This window comes from Ustilaginoidea virens, chromosome 1 (assembly GCF_000687475.1).
Source record: "Ustilaginoidea virens chromosome 1, complete sequence".
NCBI classification, from domain to species: Eukaryota; Fungi; Ascomycota; class Sordariomycetes; order Hypocreales; family Clavicipitaceae; genus Ustilaginoidea; species Ustilaginoidea virens.
The window spans coordinates 4,290,791-4,314,817 of NC_057316.1; the positions used below are offsets into that span (position 1 = coordinate 4,290,791).

The 24,027-nt window shown below is 54.8% G+C and overlaps 10 protein-coding genes across 10 annotated transcripts; 8 read left to right on the forward strand and 2 right to left on the reverse strand.

Annotated features, from left to right (window-relative positions):
* Positions 1–521: 521 nt before the first annotated feature.
* On the forward strand, positions 522–4,056 carry UV8b_00958 (uncharacterized protein; the record flags this gene model as incomplete). The annotated part of the gene is made up of 6 exons (XM_043138456.1): positions 522–718; positions 819–843; positions 1,177–1,194; positions 1,279–1,412; positions 1,567–3,882; positions 3,993–4,056. The coding sequence occupies 6 exons, from the start codon at positions 522–524 to the stop codon at positions 4,054–4,056; spliced, it is 2,754 nt and encodes a 917-aa protein (XP_042994390.1).
* A 1,276-nt stretch (positions 4,057–5,332) lies between these two features.
* On the forward strand, positions 5,333–7,195 carry UV8b_00959 (uncharacterized protein; the record flags this gene model as incomplete). The annotated part of the gene is made up of 1 exon (XM_043138457.1): positions 5,333–7,195. The coding sequence occupies one exon, from the start codon at positions 5,333–5,335 to the stop codon at positions 7,193–7,195; it is 1,863 nt and encodes a 620-aa protein (XP_042994391.1).
* Positions 7,196–8,688: 1,493 nt separating this feature from the next.
* On the forward strand, positions 8,689–10,757 carry UV8b_00960 (uncharacterized protein; the record flags this gene model as incomplete). The annotated part of the gene is made up of 2 exons (XM_043138458.1): positions 8,689–8,868; positions 8,940–10,757. 2 exons carry the CDS (start codon positions 8,689–8,691, stop codon positions 10,755–10,757), a joined length of 1,998 nt encoding a protein of 665 aa, XP_042994392.1.
* An 852-nt stretch (positions 10,758–11,609) lies between these two features.
* Positions 11,610–12,677, forward strand: UV8b_00961 (uncharacterized protein; the record flags this gene model as incomplete). The annotated part of the gene is made up of 3 exons (XM_043138459.1): positions 11,610–11,798; positions 11,907–11,960; positions 12,057–12,677. The coding sequence occupies 3 exons, from the start codon at positions 11,610–11,612 to the stop codon at positions 12,675–12,677; spliced, it is 864 nt and encodes a 287-aa protein (XP_042994393.1).
* Positions 12,678–13,119: 442 nt separating this feature from the next.
* Positions 13,120–13,572, reverse strand: UV8b_00962 (uncharacterized protein; the record flags this gene model as incomplete). Its single annotated transcript, XM_043138460.1, has 3 exons — positions 13,120–13,252; positions 13,401–13,484; positions 13,562–13,572. The coding sequence occupies 3 exons, from the start codon at positions 13,570–13,572 to the stop codon at positions 13,120–13,122; spliced, it is 228 nt and encodes a 75-aa protein (XP_042994394.1).
* A 507-nt stretch (positions 13,573–14,079) lies between these two features.
* UV8b_00963 (uncharacterized protein) lies at positions 14,080–15,401 on the forward strand (the record flags this gene model as incomplete). The annotated part of the gene is made up of 6 exons (XM_043138461.1): positions 14,080–14,114; positions 14,193–14,274; positions 14,338–14,420; positions 14,502–15,105; positions 15,165–15,296; positions 15,366–15,401. The coding sequence occupies 6 exons, from the start codon at positions 14,080–14,082 to the stop codon at positions 15,399–15,401; spliced, it is 972 nt and encodes a 323-aa protein (XP_042994395.1).
* Positions 15,402–16,027: 626 nt separating this feature from the next.
* Positions 16,028–16,923, forward strand: UV8b_00964 (uncharacterized protein; the record flags this gene model as incomplete). Its single annotated transcript, XM_043138462.1, has 3 exons — positions 16,028–16,569; positions 16,678–16,782; positions 16,857–16,923. The coding sequence occupies 3 exons, from the start codon at positions 16,028–16,030 to the stop codon at positions 16,921–16,923; spliced, it is 714 nt and encodes a 237-aa protein (XP_042994396.1).
* Positions 16,924–17,472: 549 nt separating this feature from the next.
* On the forward strand, positions 17,473–18,714 carry UV8b_00965 (uncharacterized protein; the record flags this gene model as incomplete). The annotated part of the gene is made up of 1 exon (XM_043138463.1): positions 17,473–18,714. One exon carries the CDS (start codon positions 17,473–17,475, stop codon positions 18,712–18,714), a length of 1,242 nt encoding a protein of 413 aa, XP_042994397.1.
* Positions 18,715–18,738: 24 nt separating this feature from the next.
* On the reverse strand, positions 18,739–20,926 carry UV8b_00966 (uncharacterized protein; the record flags this gene model as incomplete). Its single annotated transcript, XM_043138464.1, has 10 exons — positions 18,739–19,543; positions 19,612–19,712; positions 19,765–19,824; positions 19,886–20,047; positions 20,116–20,136; positions 20,228–20,353; positions 20,433–20,510; positions 20,567–20,643; positions 20,736–20,775; positions 20,864–20,926. 10 exons carry the CDS (start codon positions 20,924–20,926, stop codon positions 18,739–18,741), a joined length of 1,533 nt encoding a protein of 510 aa, XP_042994398.1.
* Positions 20,927–21,794: 868 nt separating this feature from the next.
* On the forward strand, positions 21,795–22,876 carry UV8b_00967 (uncharacterized protein; the record flags this gene model as incomplete). The annotated part of the gene is made up of 3 exons (XM_043138465.1): positions 21,795–21,876; positions 21,984–22,554; positions 22,627–22,876. 3 exons carry the CDS (start codon positions 21,795–21,797, stop codon positions 22,874–22,876), a joined length of 903 nt encoding a protein of 300 aa, XP_042994399.1.
* Between the last annotated feature and the right edge of the window lie 1,151 nt (positions 22,877–24,027).

The window sequence follows — 24,027 nt, forward strand, 5'->3', positions numbered from 1 at the left end:
AAGCCGCAAGTCCAAGTTCGCTGCTTAATCTACGCGCCGTTTCTGCCACGGACGGACCGGACTAGCAACGCGACTAAACCAGCCCCTGGTTAAGCTGGATGTCCTGGCGTCGAATCGACTCGAATTCCTTCAGTTCGACAGCCCGCGAGAGCCACACGACGAGTCGTCACTTTCCTGTCATTCTAGGACAGGAGCGCCAGCACCGCATTGTTTGCCCACTTCTTTCATTCCGTCTGCGTCTGCGTCTGCCTCTCTGCCTCTCTGCCTCTCTGCCTCTCTGCCTCTCTGCCTCTCTGCCTCTCTGCCTCTCTGCCTCTCTGCCTCTCTGCCTCTCTCTGCCTCCCCGCCTCTGCCTTCGCCGCGCCTCTTTGCATGCTTTGCATGCTCCCCCCCTCCTTGCCTGGTCATCGTCCGCCTCGCAAGTTGTCACACTCTGTCGACTGCCCAGAGACGTCCGCCAACTGCCGGGATACCCACGGCCCAGCTGCGAACGGCGTTTGACCAAGGACATGGACGTCGAAATGTCTTGGGGTGAAGGTGGGCAGCAACCTTCCCAGGCGGCCCAGCATTCCAATTCCCCAACCAAGTCGTCACCACCCGCCCCTAATGGCGCCGCCGCTCACGCTGCTCACGCCGCCGACGCTGCTCACGCCGCCGACGCTGCTCACGCCGCCGCTCACGCCGCCGCCCACGCCGCCGGGCAAGTGAGCTTCAGACGGTTAGTACGGGCGATTCGTGCCCCGGCGAATCATGCATGCCCCATGACGCGCCAGACTGCAGTCAACGCTAACGGATAACATTGTCGCTATTCCATGCAGGCAACGAGCGTCACGAGCATGCGAGGTACGTCTTGTGTTTGGTGCCGTGGGCTGTGCGTACTGCGTCGCCTTCTTGTCCACCCCGCGTGTCCTTCTGCCCCGTGCCCCGTGCCTTGTGCCTTGTGCCTTGTGCCTTGTGCCTTGTGCCTTGTGCCTTGTGCCTTGTGCCTTGTGCCCTGGTGCCCTGGTGGCCCCTGTGTCTGTCTTGTTGGTCCATGAGCCGAGGCAAAAGATGACGCCTCCCTGTGACACCCCTTCCCCCCCAAAGCACGCTCCGCTGATTTTCGTGGTGACTTCAATTGCCTTCGTGCTAAGCTAACCAACCGTTACCGACCCGCGTCCATTCACGTCCGATCAGACTTGCCATGCTCGAAAGGTAATGAGTTGCCTCTTGCGTTTTCCGCATCTTCTTTATTCCACGTGGCCCAAACCAAAGTGCTGACTCTTCTTGGCCGCTCAGGTTCGATGTGACGCCGCCAGTCTAGGCGTCCCATGCACAAATTGCGTGGCCTTCCAGATTGAATGCCGCATCCCAACCCCCAAAAGGAAGAAGACACAGAATGCCTGCGGCCAGGCTGCCAAAGATTCTGACAGGTACTCTTGTCTCTGCTTTTTTTTTTTTTCCTTACTTGTTCTCCTTCTCCTTCTTGTCTCTCCCAAACTCGAACGTCAAAACGAAGAGAAAAAAAAAAGAAAAAAAAAAAGGCCATTCAAAGCTGACATGCCATGTCCCTTCACCCTTTCTTAGTGACCGCGAAGGCACAGATGACCGACTCCTTCAAACACCGACCAGCGTCGGCTCGTATCCACGACCACCAACCGTATCGCATACTTCCGACGGAACTCCCTCCTCTTCCATGACCGAAGCCCAAGTCCGACAAGAAGAGGTTAACAACAGCACATACCTCAACCTTGTTATGAAGCCCAAATTCACTCGCGCCCCCATCACCGATGCCGGAAGAGTGGCCTACCTGGGCGAGTCGTCCAACCTCACCCTGCTAGTGCACGACCGGCAAGGTTCTTCCGATGTTGTTCACTATCCCCTGCCAGAAAACGTGCGAGGGTCACGCGCTAGGCTCACCGAGTTTGACAATGTCGAGATTGAAATCCTGCATCAGAGGGGAGCGTTTCTGCTTCCACCGCGATCACTCTGCGACGAGCTCATCGAGGCGTACTTTAAATGGGTCCACCCTATCGTGCCCGTCATCAATCGTTCGCGCTTCATGGGCCAATACCGAGACCCCAAGAACCCACCTTCCCTGCTCCTTCTCCAGGCAGTGCTCCTGGCTGGCTCCAGAGTTTGCACCAATGCCCAGTTGATGGATGCAAACGGCTCAACAACACCCGCAGCGTTGACCTTCTACAAGCGCGCCAAAGCTCTCTACGACGCGAATTACGAAGATGACCGAGTCACCATTGTCCAGTCGCTGCTGTTGATGGGGTGGTACTGGGAGGGACCGGAAGACGTCACCAAAAACGTCTTCTACTGGAGCCGTGTTGCCACCATAGTCGCGCAGGGTTCTGGAATGCATCGCAGCGTCGAGCAGTCCCAACTCAGCAAGTCGGACAAGCGATTGTGGAAGAGAATATGGTGGACGCTATTTACTCGCGACAGGTCGGTCGCCGTCGCGTTGGGCCGTCCAGTTCATATCAACCTCGACGATTCCGACGTGGAGATGCTGACGGAGGACGACTTTGTCGAAGACGAGTCGGATCGACCCAGCGAATTCCCGCCCGACCCCGTTCACGTTCAGTTCTTCTTGCAGTACGTCAAGCTGTGCGAAATCATGGGGTTGGTGCTATCCCAACAGTACTCGGTAGCATCCAAGGGTCGCCAAAGAAATGCCATCGACTTGACGCATAGCGACATGGCGTTGGCTGACTGGCTTCAAAACTGCCCCAAGATAGTGTACTGGGAGATGCCTCGCCATCACTTTTGGTCGGCGCTCCTGCACTCAAACTACTACACTGCCCTCTGTCTCCTGCATCGGGCACACATGCCTCCAAGCGGATCAAGAAGCTTTCCCGACGACTCGCCCTACCCATCGCGGAACATTGCGTTTCAAGCAGCCGCCATGATCACATCGATAGTCGAAAACCTCGCCGCCCACAAGGAACTTCGTTATTGCCCAGCGTTTATTGTTTACAGCCTTTTTTCAGCCCTTATTATGCATGTATACCAGATGAGGTCACCGGTGCCGTCCATTCAGCAAGTCACACAAGACAGGTTGCGTACCTGCATGCAAGCCATGAAGGAAGTCTCGAGGGTGTGGCTGGTGGGCAAGATGGTTTACACCCTCTTCGAGTCGATTATAGGCAACAAGATGTTGGAGGAGCGGCTTCAAAAGGCTGGCGGCAAACGACATCGCAAAATGCAGCAGAGTCTGTCCAAACTGGAGCAGCACAGCAAAGTGCAAGACGCGACGAAGCGGAAATATGACGACATGGCCATCGACTTTACAGCCAACGCCCCAACTCCGCAGGAATCCTACGAGCGCTCGCGGCCGCAGACACCAAGCGCCGTCAAGAACGAACATGCACCGACAATGCAACCGCCCACCGTCGCATCACCCAACAGTCGGCCAAACGCAGCTGATACCTTTATGGGAGGAACCAACTCACGCCCTCAAACACGGCCAGCAACGCCTTTCAACCCTTCCTTCTCCGTACCGGCGACCCCGCCGGAATTGTATCTGGTGACGAGGAACTCGCCAAATCTGTCACAGTCGCTGTGGGAAAACTTCCAGCCTGATCAGCTGTTTCCCGAGAGCTCCAGCATGCCTGCCTTTCCCAACCTGTCCCCCACGCAGACACACCAAGACTTGGGCCACAACTTGATGGCTCAGATTACACCCAACAGCATGGCACAAGGACCATCTGGCAGCCAGTACCAACCTAGGGGCCAAGCAAACGGCGGTGTTTCTCTTCATAACTTCCACGCGCCGTCCAGCATGTGGCAGGCAAACTTTGATGGAGGCGGACATGACGGACAAAGCCCGGATAGCTGGAGCACCAGCTCAGCTCAAGGGCAGCCTGCGCCAACGACTCTAAATGTCGAAGACTGGTACGTTTTGACTGTTGTCTCTCTCTCTCTCTCTCTCTCTCTCTGCCTCTTTTTCTTTTTTTCCGGTTTTATGCCAAACCCCGTTTTCACATGCTGATGCATTCAATCAGGTTCCAGTTTTTTGGCATCAATGGCGATGCGAGCAATCTAAACGTCGATGTGTCCCTAAACTAGCGCCTCAATCTGGAGTGCATGGTTGTGTCAGCCACGAGCCATCGAATACCGAAAGTCCGTCTCGAAGTAGCTGGAGTACAACATGCTGCAAACTCTTTGGTTCTTTGCGGCCAGTTGTGAGCGTGTTGTCCCATGCATATGAGCGCCGAACGAGGAGGATGCAGAATAAGCAGCAAACCTGAAAGAAATGAAAGGCTAGCACCACAAGCACCACAAGCCATCGTCAGCTTTGCCCACCTCGCTAGCCTAGTAGCCTACGCGCATGATGATATTCACGGCCAGAGTCAAGCACGCATTGGGTCTCAGAATGTGGATAAAGCTCTCGTAGTTGTAGTTGATAGCTCCATGTCTGGTCACGTTTCCTCGGATTTGCCGTGCGAAACGTTTTCAAAGGTTGACAGAGCCAGGGCCGGTTGTGTGTGTGGGGGGGGGGGGGGCATGGGATAGCCAGCTAGGTACCTAGGTACCTAAGGTAGCTGTTGGTCTGACTGACTGTGTAGAGCATCTGCCTGTGAGGAATTGTGCGATAGTAATAAGGAGAGTACGGTCGGGTATACTCCGCACCAGCGCGTGAATGAAGATGTGAATCCCTGTCTGAAGATGGACTTTATTCCTTTCTGCTCTCGTCTTTCTTCTATGTAGCAAGGACAGGCACTCGCAGTTCTGCGCTGACTATCGCCATGGGCCCATATTCGTAATTCGTCAAACAGATCCCGAGGTCTCCTACCTGCGTGGGTACAAGATTTGATAGATTGATGTGATACAGTGTCGGTCGATTAGTAAGAACAAGTACTGGGTACTTGCTGCCTCCGTAACAGGTAACAGGGTATCCCATGCAACAACCAGCCGTACTGACCTGGGGGGGGGCCCCACAGGGCAACGGCACTTGGCTGGGCGCTTCACGCCATCTGTCCCCCTCCCTGCCTAGTAGGGAACTTCATGCCTGGTCCCTCCTACATACCAGAACCTCCTCTGACAAATTGACCTTAGTTGTCTCCCCCGTACTCCCCAGCCTCCACCACAAAGACATTCAATGTTAGCTGCTCTCAACTGCAAGCAATGAACGCCTGGAAGCATCGCTGCTAGCCAGAAGGAATCCCCGTCCCCATAACACCAGACATCCACTCTTTGGACTTGGTCTCGGGATCATTCGGCTGCTATGCTCGGCAGTTCTCGGTCGAACGCTTGCCTGCCCCCCCCCACGCTAAACTAAAGCACTGATGCGAAGCTGCACTAACCGAACCCGCGAGCTGCTGTCGCCGAGTTCGCGGTCATCATGACCAACCGGGGCAATCCGGCAAAGAACGCAGCTCATCATCCGTCGTCTGCCCTCTCGGCCAGCTCTCACCAAGCGGTTCCGAGCGCCCCTCGCCAACGGAACCGCCACCTCTGCGCATCCGGTGATGCAGCTGATGGACCCTCCGGAACGGCCAGCACGGTGGGAGTTGGTGCGGGCCACTATCATGCCTCCCGAAGCCCCGTGAGCAATTGCGAAACACGGTCCGAGGCGGAAGAGTGGGAAAGCTCGAGGGCAAGGCACGCCGCAAACAATGCAGCAGGCGGTACGGAGCTCGTCCAGTTCCTCGAAGATTCGTGGACACAGAGTTGGTCTTCGATACAGTCCTTCACCTCGAATCTGATATTTGGCGGCGGAAATCATCCAAAGACGCCGCGAAGCTCAACCAAGAATCCGGGCAGCCGGGCTAACTCCCGTCCAGACACTTGGGGCCCAGCTCCGCCGATCAGACCGTCTGCTAATCGTTCCGCTGCTGCTGCTGCTGCTGCCGCCGCCGCTTCTGCATCACTGGCACAAAGGGAGGCGGGTTTGAAGGCCGCCAAGACGGCCAGTCTTCTAGAGAGCCAAGAGAGAGGGAACGGGGGCCTGGCTGGCACCGCGCGATACAAGCGTCGAAGTTCTGACGAGATTGTGCCCAGCGATCCGCAACATGAGGAACAGCTGGTGTATATCCACGATGTTCAGCCCGATGATACATATGCCGGCATAATCCTTCGATACAGGTGTCGTGAGGATGTCTTTCGAAAATCCAACGGCCTCTGGTCCAGAGACACGGTGCAGACGCGGAAGTGGTTGATTGTACCCACCGACGCCTGTGAAATCCGAGGACGACCCTGCAACGCTCCGTCAGCGCAGCAGGACTGCACAGATCTTTTAGCTCCAACTCCAGCAGCGACCGAGGATCCATGGTCTGGCAGAGGAGACGCTCCGAGAAGCGACTTCTTTGGCCTGAACTCGGCCCCGCCGGCTGATGCTCCTGGCTCTGGTCCGCAGCAGCAGGGTGGTGAAAGCGACAAGCCCTGGACGCACGTGCGTTGGGTGCAGATTGATTCGCTCAGCAGACCGATACAGATTGCTCGTATGGCCCGGCAAAGCCTGGGATACTTTCCCGCTCGGCGAAAAAAGAGCATCAGGACGGGATCGACCAGGTCAACACCGAGACAGAGCCTGGACCTGTCCACGGCCCCTCCTGGCTCCATGGAAGGGTCACTCCCGTGCCGACACAGCTCATTCGGCAGCCACGCCTTGGCTCCCGGTTCGCCCACGTCGTCGCGGAGTCGCGTAGCCAGCGAGCCGGCAGGTAGGCGACCTCAATGGATGCGCCGGCCTGGCGGTGTTGGCTCGATGGGTAAGAGCAGTACAAGTCCCGGTCCCGATCAAGATTACTTCAACAACTGGACGAAAAAACATCTACCGGGACTCAGCGTCGAAGGACTGCCTTCCATGTCGGTCATGGGCTCCGAAACCGCGCGCTTTGGAATCACACAGGGCTCCACCAACATTGTCGAGAGTCCGTTCGAAGAGGGCAGGGATGCCGGTTCAGCATCTCGGCAAGGCAGCGGGCTGGACAGGGCAGCAGCAGCTGTGGAGCAATGGCTGCGTGGCGCCTTGGCGAGGAGGCCTGGCACGCCTCTGCTCGGAGGGCGAATGAAGCCCAACAGCGCCGCTGCCGCTTCAGATGAAGAAGTAACCGACCTGATAGAGCTAACGGACGCAGCTAGCGAAGAGGAGAGGATAGCATGGGATGCCACGGCAAGCCTGGCAGCATCGACAGCCCTACACACCGCCAGCCAACACGAAGATGGTGCAAACCTGAGAGGTCAGAGCCCACCTAAGCTCTGACATTGGGAGAGATGCCTCGGAAGGACAACTGAATGGCCAATGCCATTGCTTGGTGTTCATGAACCCACCATTTGCGAAGCGGCTGCTTTTTTTTTTTTTTTTTTCCCCGTTGCTTGTTCTTATTAGGTTTCTGCTTGCGGGGTACTTTCTTGGTGACTTGAGTTTAGGCTCCAGCTCTCTCTCTCTCTATCTCTCTCTCTCTCTCTCTCACTCTCTCTGTGTGTGTATATATATATATATCTTGCTTGTGATTGTTTAGATTTGGGAGTCTACGGATGGGTCAATGCAACAAGATGCTTCGCGCCTTGGACTTTTGTGCCTTTGTTGATGCACCGGATCACATATGGAGCTGGCCTCTTACGAATATCGAGGTGAACTATGACGTTTTTTTTTTTTTTTTTTTTTTGCTATATACACATGCGTGATGGCCTCTTGCGAATCTCAGGTGGACATCACGATGGAGGGAGTATTGTCGTTGCTAGTAGAATACAGTAGAATACACGATGGACTAATAAACCTCTCCAGCATATGATGAGTTGATGAGTTGGTTATTGACTTTTTAGTTTAAAAGTAATAAACAGAGGTAAATCTCAGCCTATATCCTGCGGCATGCATATGCAAGTTACAAGCCTATAAAACCTGAGCTGCGTTAGGTACTCGTGCCGCAAGACACCGGGAATCCTGGAGGAGGCGGAATGGGATGAATGTACAGAGTAACGGAGTACATTGCGCATGAATGTACGCTGCGGGGTTCGTCTTCTGTCTGGGTTTGCTCGTACCGGACTACATGTGTGCATGTACCTGCTGGATCACGGCCCTACTGAGGTAGGTACCTAAGGTGCCAGCCTAAGGTACCTAGGGCTCTGGCACCTCCCGGCCAGCCTACCCACCACCCAGCCAGGCCGAGGCCCACAAACACGCTGCTGATGGTGGCCGGGTCGACTTTCTGCACCCAAAGAGCGGCACCCTATCAACCCGTGCCTGTACAATGACTCAATCAATCAACCATATCAATGCTGCGCAAGCCGCAGGCCAGGTTGCTGTCAACGGTGGACTGGGGGGCACATGTCTGGTGCATTGACGATTTAAAAAGTTAGTCACTCGGACCAGACCGGACCCGACCAGATCAGATCAGATCAGACGTTCTGCCATCGACGCGTGCCAGGCGAAGACGGGGGATCAAAACTCGGTCCATTTTGGAAATGGTGCGGCTCTGAAGCTGCCAAAAGCTCTCGCAAAAGCCCGGCTGACTATTACATCGGCGGCATCGGCGGCATCAGCAACCTCACCGACATCTTGCTTTCTCTCTCTCTCTCTCTCTCTCTTTCTTTCTCTCTCTCTTTCTCTCTCTCTCTCTCTCTGTGTGTGTCTCTCTCTTCATCCCCATGTTGGACGGACTTTTTTTTTTTTTTTTTTTTTTTTTTTTGGCTGCCATGACGAGGAGTTGTCTTGGATACACGGCGCCGAGCTGCGGCCATAGGATATCTTCAGCCATGAAGCTCAACTTGCCGACCTGCTTCTCATGGCCGTCCAGCCGCCGGAGCCGAAAAGGCCTTACTTGCCTCGTCAGGAGTCCTCCAAACAACAGCAAGCCGGCTTTCGGGCCGGTGGATACGGTTCGCCGCATGTCTACTCCCTCTGCCTCTCGGGCCAAGAAGCAGGCGTTGGACAGGGTGAGTCATGGCGAATTGTCTGTCTCAAGCCACGGCAGCATCAAACCCGCTCACGCTTGCTGGGTGACTAGGACATGATCATCTCCGTCCTTGAGTCTGCAGCCACCAGGCGAGATGCAAAGGGCTATCTGCAGAAATACACACATGGGAAAACACCATGCCCCTCTGCGCCATCGCATGAGCCGGCCGCGGGCAGTCCCGTCGCATCACTCACCAACGGGCGTCCGACGATGACGACGACGACGACGACGACGACGACGACGACAAAGACGACGGATCCCACCGACGCTGCCGTGGTGACGTTACGCCTGCCCCAGGAGCTCTCCTCCGACGTGCTGCACGGAATCGCCAAGACCTTGTCGCAACTACGCGTCCTCGGTCTCACCGCTCTGGTGGTTGTGGACGGCGGCGCGGGAGCCGACTGTCGGCTTCTCGAGGACCAGGCCCTGCGGCTTTGCGAGGCGATCGACTCGTTCGCCGGTCCCGGATCCAAAATGGCAGGGCACGTGTTTTCGAGGCGGAAACGCAAGACGCCCGCTTCGACGCCGCCCGGGGTCGTCGCCGACACTATCCTCGTAGACGACCGCGGCGTTTTGGAAAGGGCTTTGCGGCGGAGCGTGATTGTGGTGATGCCATCGCTCGCTCGTCCCGACGACATCTCTTGCCGCGCACCAGCTGACGCAAACGCAACAACGCTTGCATTGACTCGATACCTGGCAGGCTTTCCATCCGAAGCTAGCAGCGGCACCGACGATCCGGCCTCTGCCCCCACAACCCACCCGTCGGCGAGACTGGCGTCAGTCGAGAGAATCATCATCCTCGATCCTCTTGGCGGAATTCCCATGACACGACGGCCCCATGTTCCCCACCGACTAATCAATCTTGAGCAAGAATACGACATGCTTCTCCAAAACTTGAAGGCTGGGGCATCGACATGCCCAGAAACAGCTGGGACGGGTCGTCCCAACGCCCCAAATGACAACCATGCAGCAAACCTCAGCCTCGTCAAGGACACCCTAACCCTCCTCCCTCCTACCTCATCGGCACTCATCACCACGCCTTTTGCTGCGGCTTGCACCAGCTCGAGCACGCCACCAACCGCTCACCGTCGTCCGCTGCTGGGCTTTGACAGCATGGTCACCACCAGGAGGCAAAGGAACCCGCTCCTGCACAACCTGCTCACCAACCGTCCTGCCTTCTCCCCGTCGCTGCCGCTCAAGAGAATCCAAGACGAAGAAGACGGATCGTCTCAAAGGGTAAACTCCGGTTCGGCCACGCTGGTCAAGAGAGGCATGCCGGTAACCATCTATCCCGATCCGCGAGTCGAACCATGGCGTTTTTCCAAGCCCACCGCAACGCGTCTTCGACTCACCGATGACTGCTTCGACCTTGCTCGTTTACTCTACCTCATAGAAGACTCGTTTAACCGCAAGCTCGATGCGCAGCACTACCTGAAACGGGTGAATGATAATCTGGCCGGGGTCATTATCGCGGGCGAGTACGAAGGCGCTGCCATCTTGACCTGGGAGTTGCCCGTGGGTGTCAGCGAGCAAGATGCCTGTGCTCAGCGTCGGTTCGTCCCGTACCTGGACAAGTTTGCAGTCTTGAAAACGCGCCAGGGATGCAGTGGGGTGGCGGACATCGTTTTCAACGCAATGGTGCAGGATTGCTTCCCGGACGGCGTCTGCTGGAGAAGCCGCAAGGACAACCCCGTCAACAAGTGGTACTTTGAACGCTCAGCAGGGACCTGCCAACTATCCGCGTCAAACTGGGCCATGTTTTGGACGACAATGGATGCGAAAGAGCGGAGCACAACGCTCCAGGACTACGAATCAGTATGTCGAAGCGTGGAGCCGTCATGGGCGGATAAGAAACATGTCATAGATTGACAAAAACCTGGGGCGGAGAAGATTGCAGAGTGGCTTGACCATAGGCGTGTACCTGACGATCATCTGCCGAGCGTTGATGGCCAGGACTGATTCCGTCGACGCCGCATAATGTGAATGTCGTGGTGACCACCTTGCTGCCCAGTGCCGAAGCGCAAAGTTAAGTTTGCTGAAGTAGCAGCGGGAGAACAAGTGTGTTTCTATTAAAGTTTCAGCGGCGGATTTTCCGCTCCGCAGCATCTACGAATCATGTCTGAAAGCTTCGTCGATGATTTCGAGGAAGCGGTTCCGGATGGTGAATTGACTGGGCAAGAGATTGATGGTAAGAAAGATGTGTTGTCCTCCCGTTGCCAGTGATGAAGGCAGGCCAACTCCTCACAATCCGACGAGAATTATCAAGAGCAAATGATGACGGGAATATACTTACAACCACTTGGCTGGTACACATGGTACTCTTCCTCTGTTGGGGACAAGTCGTAGTCAGGTCTTGTACCATGATCATTAGGTCAGAGCATTGCATGCTTGTTTTATTAAAATACCTCAGCAACTTGAACCTGACGCTGTGGCTAGTGCGGCATGTCGAACTTACAATCAAGGGGTAGGAGGAGGTTGGAGGTATTTAAGGTATGTGTCTGGTACCTGTGGCCGTGTGCAACAAATGACAATGCACGTTGACGGGTTGACATGTGATTAGCGAATCAGCGCAGGCATGCACAAAGGCAGCATGCTGAGCCAATTACCTAAGCCAATTGGGCCAAACTTATTACACCGAACCCAAGCATAACCTGAGCATTTCCGACGCCAAAAACAAAACAAAAATAAGAAAAAACAAAGAAAAAAGATATCACAGAACAGATGCCGATTTGCATCGAATGCCGACATCCTGTCAAGACGCTCTGGACCCAGTACTCTGGGGCAGGTGACAAATCCAGCGGACACAACATCCGGCTCACGGTATGCCGCAACTGCGGCCGGTTCTGCGACAAGTATGTGGAGCATGACTTTGTTGTGCTCTTCATCGACCTGGTTCTGATCAAGCCGCAGGTACGGACTGCACGCTGGTAGCCTTTTCCTCGATTGCGACTCGAGCCCAGGACCGCTGCGGGATCAAGATTGCTGATCGAGGATGGGGACCAACTCTTCCCAAAGCAGGTCTATAGGCACCTGCTGCATAACTCCCTGATGCGGGACGGTGATCGATTTGATGTGCGTTTTTTCTCTTTTCTCGGCCACATGCATCGAAGAGGAATGGTTTGGGTCGACGAGGAATATTGCTAACGGAGCAGCGTCTTCTCCAACCAGCCGTCCATCATCCGCCTCGGTGTTCTCTTGCTGTTGTTCGATGTCTACCTGACGTGGGCGCGCATCGAGCAGCAGACGGGCATTACTTCCCCTCCCGGCGGAAGCAACTTGGGTGGTTTGGCCCAGAGGTCCATCGTGATCCAGTACCTCTTCTTCCTGATGCTCTGCGCTCTGTCGACTCTTGCGTTCCACCTGAGCATAAGGTTTCTCACCTGCTCGCCCCTGTCGCCCCTCAATGCCCTCGGCATCATGCCGCGGCATGCGCGCCCAAACTCCGTCTCGACAGCGCTCCTCGTCTCTTCCTCCACGAAGCTCTTTCCTATCCTCATGGTTATCTGGACGTACGATGTGCCCGCTGCCGCTCGGTCATTGGGGTGGGCCGTTGTTGCAAACAACGTCGAAGCCCTTCGGATCCTCCTCGACTGCAAATACGCCACGGCTTGTATTCTGGCGATAGCTGGTGCAGCATCTCGATGGGCCATGGGACGCCTCGTGCTGGTTGCTGCTGGTCTCGGCGATGTAGATTCCAGCGGCGAAAGCAGCGTCACTGCAGACGGCAAGGCTCTTTGGGCTTTGGTGGTTTTGGCGAGAGACTGGGCTGGTCGATTAGCCGTGGGATGAATGAAATGCATCAAATCATTCCCAAAGTAGGGTTACGCTTGTACAGTCTACAAGGTACGGGTTTTTTGATGCTATTGAGAAGTAAGAGATCTATGGCAAGTCGGCATTCTGACCACTTGCCGGGCTTCAGTCCGAAACGGCACCCATGATATTTGCCCGGTTTGGTCTGCTCTCTCCACGACCAAAAGACGAGTGGATGATGCAGCGACAAGCATGTGACCTGAGCCATCCATTGGATGCTAAGCGGATTCCCAAGCCGGAACGGCCCCAAGAGAAACTTGATCAGCTCGCTTCCCGGCAGACAAGGCTGTATCGGGGTCCCTCAGCCGCATGAAGCGCTGCTCCACGCCCAGGCACAATGCACTCGCAACACAATCAGCGAATCCCCCAGTTCATCTACGCGCAACGCCCAATCAAATTCCAAGACATGGCGGCTGCCGACTCAATGGTCCAAATAGTCTTCTCGCAAGTCGCTTCGTTTCGGTCGGATGAGCGGATGTAATTGCGCGAGGAAAGTTATTGCCCACATGAGATAGCAACTAACTATGGACAGAATCAAGCAAGATCGCCAGAGCCTAGGCAGAGCAGCCATGTCAGTAAGCTGATCAGGACGACCTTTTTAAATGTGATTTGATGACAAGCGGTAAAAACCAAAAAAAAAAAAAAAAAGACAAAAAAAGAAAAAAAGATAAAAAACGGGAAGAAAAGAGAGCAAGAACGAACACCTGATTTTCACCCTTGGGAGCAAAGAACCAAGATGCGACGCAGAGCGCCACAATAATGGCAAGGCCGATGAATACGTCGTACCTGGAGAACGAGGTTAGACCACAGTTTGACAAACGCGTCAGGGAGCGCAAGGGGATCGCAGCAGAAGAATTACTTACCCTTGGGCCATTATTGGAATGGACAGCCTCTGAAATAGTGACGGTCAACACGGCAACTAATGTTGCAGGGTGAGGGCTCTTGTGATGTCGTGAAGTGATGGGCAACCATCCCTATGGAGCTTGCTTGGCGAGAGAGGGAATGCCATTTGCTTAGTCATGACTGGAACCCGCGGGACCATGCTAATGTGGGGCCCTTTGGCTGTACTCCGTAGTTGGAGTCCGTTGCCGCAGTAAAATGGATGTTTCCGTCATTCCTTGCGCCCTTGTCTTGTACGGGGAACGGGCTGTCAACTCTGTCTGCTGTGTGGTCTGTCTGGTCTGTCTGCTGCCTGCCTGCCTGCTGTCAAAAAGCTTACGTCAACCTGTTTGCTGTGCAGTAAACCGAACCCCCCATTGCACATTGCACATTGCACATTGCACGTTGCACGTTGCACCCATCATTCCTGCTCGATCGAACCCGAAACATCCTGTTGCTTCTTTTTCCATCTTCAGCCTGAAGCTTGTTGCAATCATCGAGGATGGATAACATCAAGATGCTTGGGAAAGGCCTGTCGTGAGTGTCCTGAGCTGCCATGCGCGATGCGCCACCTAGGCCTTCCAACACAACACTGACAATAACTCGGCGGTACAGTGGCCTGGGCGCGCAACTCACACCTTTCGCTTCGCGGACTTTGCAGTTCACAAAGGAGCAGTTCGGTCAGGTCGAGGATAAGGTACCTATTCAAAGCCGCCCCTGATGCGGACTTCTGCGTGCTGACGGGCTCATTTTGTGCCAGACCCAGCTTCCTCCTGATTACATCGACCTCGAGAAAAAGGTGGATGCGCTGAAGCAGGCCCATCAGAAGATGGTTTCTGTTACGTGAGTTGTCCTGTCCTTGGAAGTCTTGGCAGAAATTGCCCCGAAACAGCATCAAGCTAAATGCCGCCTTTTTTTTGAAAGCTCGCAATACTCAAACGAAGCCTACGACTATCCGCCCAATATCAAGGAGACGTTCCAGGATCTCGGACGCACCGTCACTGAAAAGGTTTCTCTGCTCTCATCTGCAACCACCACTGCCGAAGCACAAGCTGCCCTTGTTGCCCCCCCCAGTGCCAAGCCGCAGCCCAAAACATTCAGTCACGCCATTGCTCGCGCCAGTCTGGCAAGCAGCCAGTTGCTGCATCAGAACCACACTGGCGCAGGTGAGGATCCCCTGGCCACGGCCCTGGAGAAGTATGCCATCGCAATGGAAAGAGTCGGTGAAGCCCGTCTTGCGCAGGACTCTCAAATCCAGAGTAGCTTTCTTGCGGGCTGGAACACCACCCTCAACACCAACCTGAACTTCGCCACTCGCGCGAGGAAGAATGTCGAACGGTCTAGACTCTCACTGGATGCCGCCAAAGCTCACGCGAAAAGAACCACGTTCAAGATGGGTGGAAACAGCGCTCGTGGCGATCAGCAACAAGAGGAACAGGAGCTCAGCCCGGAAGCGCAAGAGGAAATCGAGAAAGCGGAGGATGAGTTTGTCACCCAGACCGAGGAAGCCGTGGGGGTCATGAAGAACGTGAGTCTCTACGGCGTAGTTTGCATCGGGCACGTTAGCCTTACATGTGGTTTACCTAGGTTCTCGACTCTCCGGAGCCACTGCGCAATCTCTCCGAGCTGATTGCCGCCCAGATGGACTACCACAAGAAGGCTTACGAAGCCCTCAGCGAATTGGCTCCCATTGTCGATGGTTTGCAGACTGAACAGGAGGTAGGTTGTGAACTACTATCACGTCATTTCACTGGTTGACAAATATTTGTAACTCACCCAATTTCCCAGGCGAGCTACCGCAAGATCAGAGAGGAATCTTCATAGGAAGCTACAGCACATCCTTACATGGTGATTGTTTTATTGAATAGGAAGACAAGGGTTGCTTTGGCAGTTTTGACACGTGCAAGCTGCTGAGCAATAGGCGGGAGTCTTAACGTGGCCGACACCAATGCTTGGGCTTGCTTGTTTGCTCTTTTTGTTTCTCACCGGCCTTGACTTGCTCGTCGGCTTGACTTGTTTAGTGAAACATGGCTCTCTCACCCATGTCGCTCAATGTTCAGTATCATATGGATACTGTCTGAGCCGAGTGAACCGAAATCATTTTTGCGGTAGTCGGCAGGGCCAGTGTTATTAGATATGGGCTAGGTTTTTGCCTTTTTTTCCAGGAACGTGTGCCCTTGAGACGCTCGCGTCCACAATTTGCGAGAGACCTCCTTTGCCCTTCAATCCTGTTCATTCTGAAATCTTGTTTATTGACATTGGCTAAGGTGATGGGCCGCAATTGGGTGATGAGCTGGTCACATGGTTTATCACGTGAAAAAGTCGATCGGTCCCCACTTCCAACGGTTACGGAGTTCTCTGTACACTGTAGGGTTGCGCGGTTGTCCTGCCGTTTCCCTTGCCATTCACCATCATCCAACTGCGCGACAGAGGCACTGAAACGATCCAGTATGCGGATTACTTTCCCTAGGCTTGCTCGCTACCTGGAGCCAGGCACTCCCACCGGCTTGACAGGACTATGGACTCATTCCACCCCTCGATCGACTCTTCTCTACCTCTACACGAGCACGCTGAACAAGCTGCAATCGATACCCGAGAAATCGCTCTACCGCCAATCCGTGGAAGCTGTCACGAAACACCGCATGGGACTCGTCGAGAAATTGACCCCCCCAGGCTACGACGAGTGGGTGACGAAAGCGCAGGAGCTGGTCAGGAAAAACCCCGAGCAGTTTCGAGTGACGAGCGGCCGAGTCGACGGCAGCGAGGCGAAGACGGTCAAACTAGGCAACCGAGTCTTTGTCGTGGGCGCCAGGCACGAGGCGGGGGATGTTCGCTACGAAGAGTGGGACGGGGAGGCCGACGAGGGCGCTGAACTGGAGGGCATCCGGACGGCCGCCGAGAGGAGCGACCAGGCCATGTGGGCTGAACGGAATCCGCTGGAGCATCACGAGAAAATCGAATGGGAAGACGAGCCCCAATTGACCGCTGATCAGTACGAGTTTTTTTTTTCTTTTTCCTTTTTTTTTTTTTCCTCCAGTCTATCGTCACGAACGAGAGTGCCTTGTTTGAGAGTTGGCGCGTGGGGCTGACCAATGCACAGGGTGCATGAACTCGAGCAAGCGATCGGAGCGGGATTGATCGAGGAAGTCATCGAGGTGGCTGAGGGCGAGCTTCGCATCATCGATACCATGGAGAAAGCTCGAATGTGAGTCGCTCCTCCCCGCCCGCTCAGGCGTGGCCTACCGTCGGGATGCGGCGTAAACTGACCTTGCACTCCAGCTGGGAGGATCTCGAGGAACAGCCGGTGGACGGCCAGTGGGAGTACTTTGACAGAAAGTCCATGTGACTTCCATAAGGTCTGGGCTGCGGGCTGTGGGCTTGGTAGGAGCCACTGGCGAAGTTTTCCTGCTTCCAGCAGTATATAGGTGACGCTGCATAGCTCAAGATGAGAAACCAGGTCCCCAGGACGGGCATTACTGAACACATTTTAGAAAGGGCCAATGTTGATTTTGCAAAGACTGGATGGGGCGAAGAGTTGCAGATCAGGGGGCAGTAGAATAGGCCTTGCTTTCAATTCGCAGCTACGTGTAATGAAAAGCCCTGTAAATGCAAAAAAATACCCAGGCAAGTTGCACTGCGCGGTTCGGAGTAGTTGGTGCAAGATGGATGGCACGTTGCACCTCATATCGGGGCAGCTCTGCTCTGTATCGGGGCAAGTTTTGCATCGGAGCAAGCAAACATGCATGCATGCATGCGGGCTTGCGGCTGTCCCGTGACATCATGCAGGTCAAGGCCCCACTCCGAACCTTCACCTCAACCGACCGCCCGACCGCTCATCATCCGTCGCATGCCACACTCCCTCTCGGCCCATCAACACAAGATGCAAAACAAAGAAATGGCCAAACGCAAACGACGGCAGTCGGGCTCTCACGAATCTCGCCCCCGTTTCCTCTCGCAGCCTCCCTCCCCGAACGGAATCATCAATCCGTTCAGCCGCTCGAGCAGCGAGCAGAGGCAGCTCTCTGTCGCCGGGCTAGGCGACGCCGAGCGTGACCCCTCCCGCGCCATCAGGCACTTTCCGCATCGGCGCATCGGCGGAGACGACTCGACGACAGCCGGGTCGGACGACGAGGCCGACGCCCTCCCCGACGCGGCTCCCCGCAAAGGCGCTGCCTCGCCGCGGCGCGGGGCTGCGGCGTCTCGCGACGGCAAGACGCTGGATGTGTTGCTGAGATCCATCCATCAGCTTCTCGACCGGGGCATGGTCGAGCGCTCGGCAAGGCTGTTTGGCGCGGTGCTGCGGCTCCGGCCCCGCGCCCGGCCAATCGATATCCGCCAGCACGGCCTGTGGGCAATAGGGGCCGAGATCATCATGAGAGGGGGGGAAGAGAGGGCGCGGGGCCCGGGAGCCGGCCAAGCAGGCGGCAGCACCTGCGAAACCGCGCCGGCGCGATGGGGCTCTCCTGCCAACATGGACGGGTTGAGGGCGTACCTGGAGACGCTGATGCAGGAGCATCCGTACGACCATAGGTTCCCGAGCAACGTCTCGGCTCTGGACTTTCAGCTCCTGCTGCTCGGCTGCGAGGTCTACAACTGTCACGCGGAGTACTCCTCTGCCATGGCGACCCTGGACGAGGATCTGAAGAGCTGGCGACGAGGGCCTGTGATGGGCGCTGGGACATGCCGCCCGGACAGAGACCCTGATTTCAGGCAGCCTGTTGCGACGGGGGAAGCGCATGATCCTGCCGAGCCGAAAGGCGTACGCACCAAGAAGGAACACATTCGCTCACGAGCATTGAGAACAATGGAGGCCATCGCGAACAAGATGGACATTCTGATCAAGGATTTGCCTTACTCCAAGAACCATCACTTCCTCAACCTGCGCGCGGCGGTGTCATTATTCATCGGAGACCTTGTACTCTCCCTACAAGACGGCAGCCATCAGCACGAGCACGAAGCCGCAAAAGCAACGCGGCAATGCGAACAAGAGACTGCGCGGAGGCTGATGCACAGAGTCTTGAGCAGCGGAGGAAATATCGCGTCGCCAGTGCTTCATTTTGCAGGCTACATTACAAATGCAAACCCGGCGTTTCAGGAACAGCAGTTGCATGCCACGCTGCCCATCCGAGGCCCATGATCGAACCATTAGTTCCGCTGCTCCCTAGCTGGATTGAGATCTCGATGCTTGTCGGCTTGAAAGCGTCCGAGAAGGCATCTTGTGGGCCCAGCGCTGCAGGACCAAAGTCGTGTTTGAGCTTCCGACCACGACGCACCATTCCCCCCCCGGACTCCACGCCGCCTGTCTCCCTACGAAGTTCGCCGATGACGACTCTGTCCGGTGAGCCCGAAGCGGTTCGTGTGGATCTTCCATACTATACCTCGACGCCCACGACTCCAGGGTTTCTGCAGAAAACTCTCCTGTTTCTGGAGCGCAGGTTTGACCGGATGCTGGTGATTCTCTGTCACTTCCCACGCCTTTGACCCTGCCAGCCGCATCTACCCTCTGGCGTGGGATGACTGGCTTCAGCCAACTAGGATGCTGAACAGGCTTTGACCTATAACGGTGGGGATCAAGCCGAGCTGCCATCACATCCCGGTAAACCGTGAGGCGGCGAAGATCCCAGAAAAATATATTCCCCGCAGCATTACAAAAGGCCAATACCGGATTCAGGTCGGGCACATGAAGAAGCTTGAACCTCATAAAGAACTGTGGCCCGCAGTTGGGTGTATGGAACTCCAACAACCTCGTGTATTGCGAGGGGCATTGCGGTGACGTGACGGGCACGAATGCAGACCTGGTAAAGCGGCCTGGGTCCTCGTAGCTTGTCGGGCCCACGTTTTGTGGCGTCGGTGCTGCACTCTGTGGTGGCATCGGCCCATCTGAAGAGAATCCTTCAATCCTCCAGAGCACAATAACATTGTCATGACAGGCTCGGGAGAGTATGCAATCTCCATAGAAAGCGATGCTGCCGCAGAAGCTTCAGTTTAGGTACTTGAGGCAGCGGGAACGCTGGATGTAGGTGAGGCAAGTTACCAGTCAACTATTCCACTGTGGACCGCGGACGTGGAAAAATGAGGATAATGAACCTGAAGAGGGGTTGTAATGGCGTCTGTGGGCAAGTCTGGGACAGTCCACTGATGGTCAAGTCAACGACGAGTGAAAAGAGAGGTCGCTGAAGGAACGTACCAGGTTGATTATTTGGTCATGTCCGGCGGAAAGAATGTATCGACCAGAATCATGGAAGGCCTTGCAAAGAGAGTCAAAAACTTGCCGGCCCAGATTCGAGGTGGGCGTGACTCAAACGTACGACGGATAGTAGATTCCAGGAATGACCTTCACCCGCGAGAATACAGAGGCAGGGCTGTTCCTTATGGATAGGATCGAGACTCCATAGGCGGACACTGGTGTCGTCCGAAGCCGAAGCAATAATGGACGAGTTCACAGGTGATGTAGCTAGATCATTGACGTCCTCCGGTGGTAGTCAGCAGAGGAAACGCAGGCAATCAAACCAGGGCAGGCAGATGATGGGAAGCTTACTCCTCCGTGTCCGACGAAGCACTAATTACGAAAAGAATCAGTTCAAGGTTGCCAATCGTGCAAAGGGCGGAGGAAAAAGGGAGGGGGGGGGGGGGGGGGAGATGATTCGTACCTCGACCAGTCTTCCGTCTGAGACGTCATAAATCTTGACCTTTGCATCAACACCCCCAACGCAAATGTACGGGGTGCCGGAAACAGGATCTTTTGTCCAGGTGCAGCAACAACCGGTTGCTTCGTCCTATATTTGATGGGGGTGTCAGTTGCAGAACGTGGGCGGAGAGGGTTGCTCAGTTAATTTGCCAAGGGCGAATGCTGACATCTTCATCGCGTATGATGTTTATGACTTCGCAAGGGTTTGATTCACCACTGTTTTGGGACAGCTTGCAAACAACAATCTTTGGAACCATTAGCTCAAGGGTCCCTCCCAGCCGAGCTGCGGAAGAGCTCTCACGTGTTTCTTGCTGACGGCCGCGAACACCGGATCACGGTCCAATGGTTGATAGGGACAGAATTTGACGTCGAAAAACTCTAGCATGACGGCAGGACGTCAGGAGTGCTTGTCAGATGTTTGCGAAGCGGAAGCGCTCGGAATCGGAACAAAGATCACGTCTAGACCGCACCTGCTACATTGTCATCGTGACCTAGAAACCGGGTGTCATTCTGGTTTTCCCCGAACCCAGCACATGGTTCGTCGTTAGCGGGCAGGGAGAGAAGGGAACTTTTGACCAAGTGAAATACCATGAAATACCTCAAACCCAAAAGAAACCCGCAACCTTGGCAACTCAAATAGTGCACCGTCCAATGCCGCCATGAGACTGAAAGCCTTGATGCCCGAGGCTGCTCCGGCTCCGTTCCGTTCCGTTGCTCTATCTGTCACGTTTACGGCTTGGTTGAAGCAACAGACAATTTATTGTTTGTTTACGTTGTTTTTGTTGTCTTTCTTTTCCTGGTCTCTGTCTTTTGTCCTTTGTTTCCATTCACATTTCTGCAAAGTCCCAAACGTAGCAGGGAACAAGAACCTTGGGACTCTTTTCGACCATGCAATCAGCCCTTTGTCGATACAGAGGGGCAAACAAGGAGCAAGAAGGTGGGCGGCACGGCACAGGTGACAAAGTTTACAGTGAAATGAGTGTCTGGTAGATGTGATGGGCGTCGAATACGATCGCGATATCCAGTCTCACTCAACCTGCGTGTGCTTGTCTTGATGCAACGTGCGACAGGATATCCTGATACCGTATAATTGTGGAGGGCAAGTTCCAGCTGTTGCTGTAAGCTGTAAGCTGGGAAGTTCATTTTGCAAGTGGGTACCTACCTACCTAGGTACCTACCTTAGGTACCTTAGGTACCTGGTAATGCCAGACTGTGTGGAGATGCTTTTGGCATGTGCTGATTGGAGGACTCAGCAAGGGCGTCGCGCAACTTGGGGTGACGAAGCTTGTAACAGAGAAGTACATAACGGAAGTCCGTGCTAGCTGGCCGGCCAGATTGCCTTTGGAGATAGCTGGGTCCTACACCATTGCGCCTTGCATAACTCCTTCCAGTCACCACCGAAGCGTTTCCTTTCGTTCTCTCTGGGACAACCAATCTTCTTTTTTTCTTCTTAAAGCGACGGCGTAGGAAAGCAGAGTGCACGACCGGCGGACCGACTTGTTTTTCGAAGAAACAGCAGTTTCAGTACCATGTCTGTGTCAAACTCAAGGGGCAATCATGCCCGAACCCGCGCTTCTCTGGAAGATGACGATTTGATCGACCCAGATAACGGTATGTGGATGGTGTCAACGGCCGACAATCGTGCTGATATTCAGCTGTCGTCCGCGACACAGCATTGACGCTATCTTGTCAGTGATGTGCTAACTTGGACCTGATAGCGGATCTTAACGATCTTGACGATCCTCTCGGAAACCAGCCCTATGCCCCATCCCTTGCAGGAAACATTGGATCCGGTTCGTCATCACGGCCGTTGAATGAGAGCTATCTTACCTCGTCAATTCCCGGCGAAGACCGAAGAGCACCACAGAACACGATTGATGAAACAGTATGGGACACGCTGCGTCGTGATCTTCTGGCTGTCTGGGCCAAGCTCCGAGAAGTTCTCTACCCTCGATATCTTCTCGGAGGCACCATGTTTGACTCCGAAGGCGGCCTGCGGGGTGCTTATTCAAACATCCGCGGCGCTGGCATCACCGGTACTCGGGAGGAACTGACGGGACTGGCCAGCCGAATGATGAATGCCGAGGCGCTCTTGCAAAGTAACATGAGCCCTAGCCTTCGTGACTGGGACCTTTGGGGACCCCTCGTATTCTGCCTGCTGCTGAGTCTGCTGCTCAGCATCACCGCTCGAGCCGAGCAGAGGGACACGGTCTTCAGCGGCGTGTTCGCCATGATTTGGCTCGGCGAGGCAGTGGTGACGCTACAAATAAAGCTGCTGGGTGGGAACATGTAAGCTCCCAGTCCATTTCCCAACGTCTGCACCCCTGCGAGACGTGAAGACCTAACGTTTTTTTGGATCAGTTCTTTCGCGCAAAGCGTCTGCATTATCGGCTACACCTTGTTTCCGCTCGTCATTGCAAGTCTTTTGTCAGCACTGCGGCTGCACTGGATTCCCCGGATTCCCATCTACGTTGTCTTGGTGGCTTGGTCTCTTGCTGCTGGGGTCAGCATTCTGGGCGGCAGCGGGGTTGTCAAAAACCGAGTCGCCATTGCGGTGTATCCCCTTTTTATTTTCTACGTCGGTCTTGGATGCCTGTGCTTCATTAGCTGAAGCGGGAACAGTCAAAGGCGGCATGCTGTGCGGCTACGCGACGGATTGATAACGGCGGGCAAAGGGAAGAGGGAAGAGGGAGGAGACAGACAGAGAGTGGCTTCGGCAGGGGCGGCGAACGATTTCCGCGTCTTCTTTCAAACAAGGTCTCTCAGTGTACACTGTAAACATGGTTGTTGACGAATTTTTATGACGCAGTGAAGCTCATGTAAGACTTGCCTGCTTAACAAGCCCACTAGAAATGCTTTTATTTACTCTAGTTTACTCTACCTAGTTTACTCTAGTTTACTTTATCGCGGCAGGTATTGCAAAAGCCAGCATTATACTCTCTATCCTATAACAGGGTAGGTTCCTACTACCTACCTACCTAGGTAGGTAGGTATCTAGGTACCTCGGGCAGGTAGAGGTGACTGGGTACCTACCGAGGTGGAGAGGTGGTAAAAGGGACCGTGACTTTCAGAACGCAACCATAGACAACGTCCGCCGTTTCATTCCATGCGGCCACTTCTTCATCTCTTGTACGGAGTAATCCTTTGCTTGTACTCAAATGCTCCGGTATTTTGTTGCTATCGCGGCTCTCTTTCGATAAGTTCCATAAGTGCGCGCAATTTGCTTCCGTTCAAAGGACGAAACACAGAAAGACCTGAGGTCTGGTCTGGTACGTCTGGTACCTCCTACTACCTAGGTACCTAAAGTACCTGCATCAAACCCCACCGTGCAAAATTGCAAATTCGACAGTGGTCTCTGGTCACTGGTCGCCACTGTCACTGGTCGGTCAGTGGTGACTCGGGAGGCGGGGCAGGTACTCCAAGCACGAATTTTGAGCAGAACCACTTGACCGTGCCACCAGTTACTGTCTGGTACCACAGCGGCCAGTTAGTCCCCTAACTACCTACCTTAGGTACCTACCCTAATGTTGCCTGCTGGTCGAAGCGGCTCCGTGAAAATGCCAATTAGACCCAGCGCCATGACCAGACAGACCCCAGGCCTCATCCTCCTTGTGTCCATAAGCCGCGCTCCTACAGCTATCTGACGGACTGCCTTTCAGCAAAGCACCAGACAACAGTACATGTACTGATCTGTCCAAGACGAGCCTTGCCACAATTTGAAGCTTTCCCAAATCCAACGTCCGCTGCACACGAGCCCCCCAC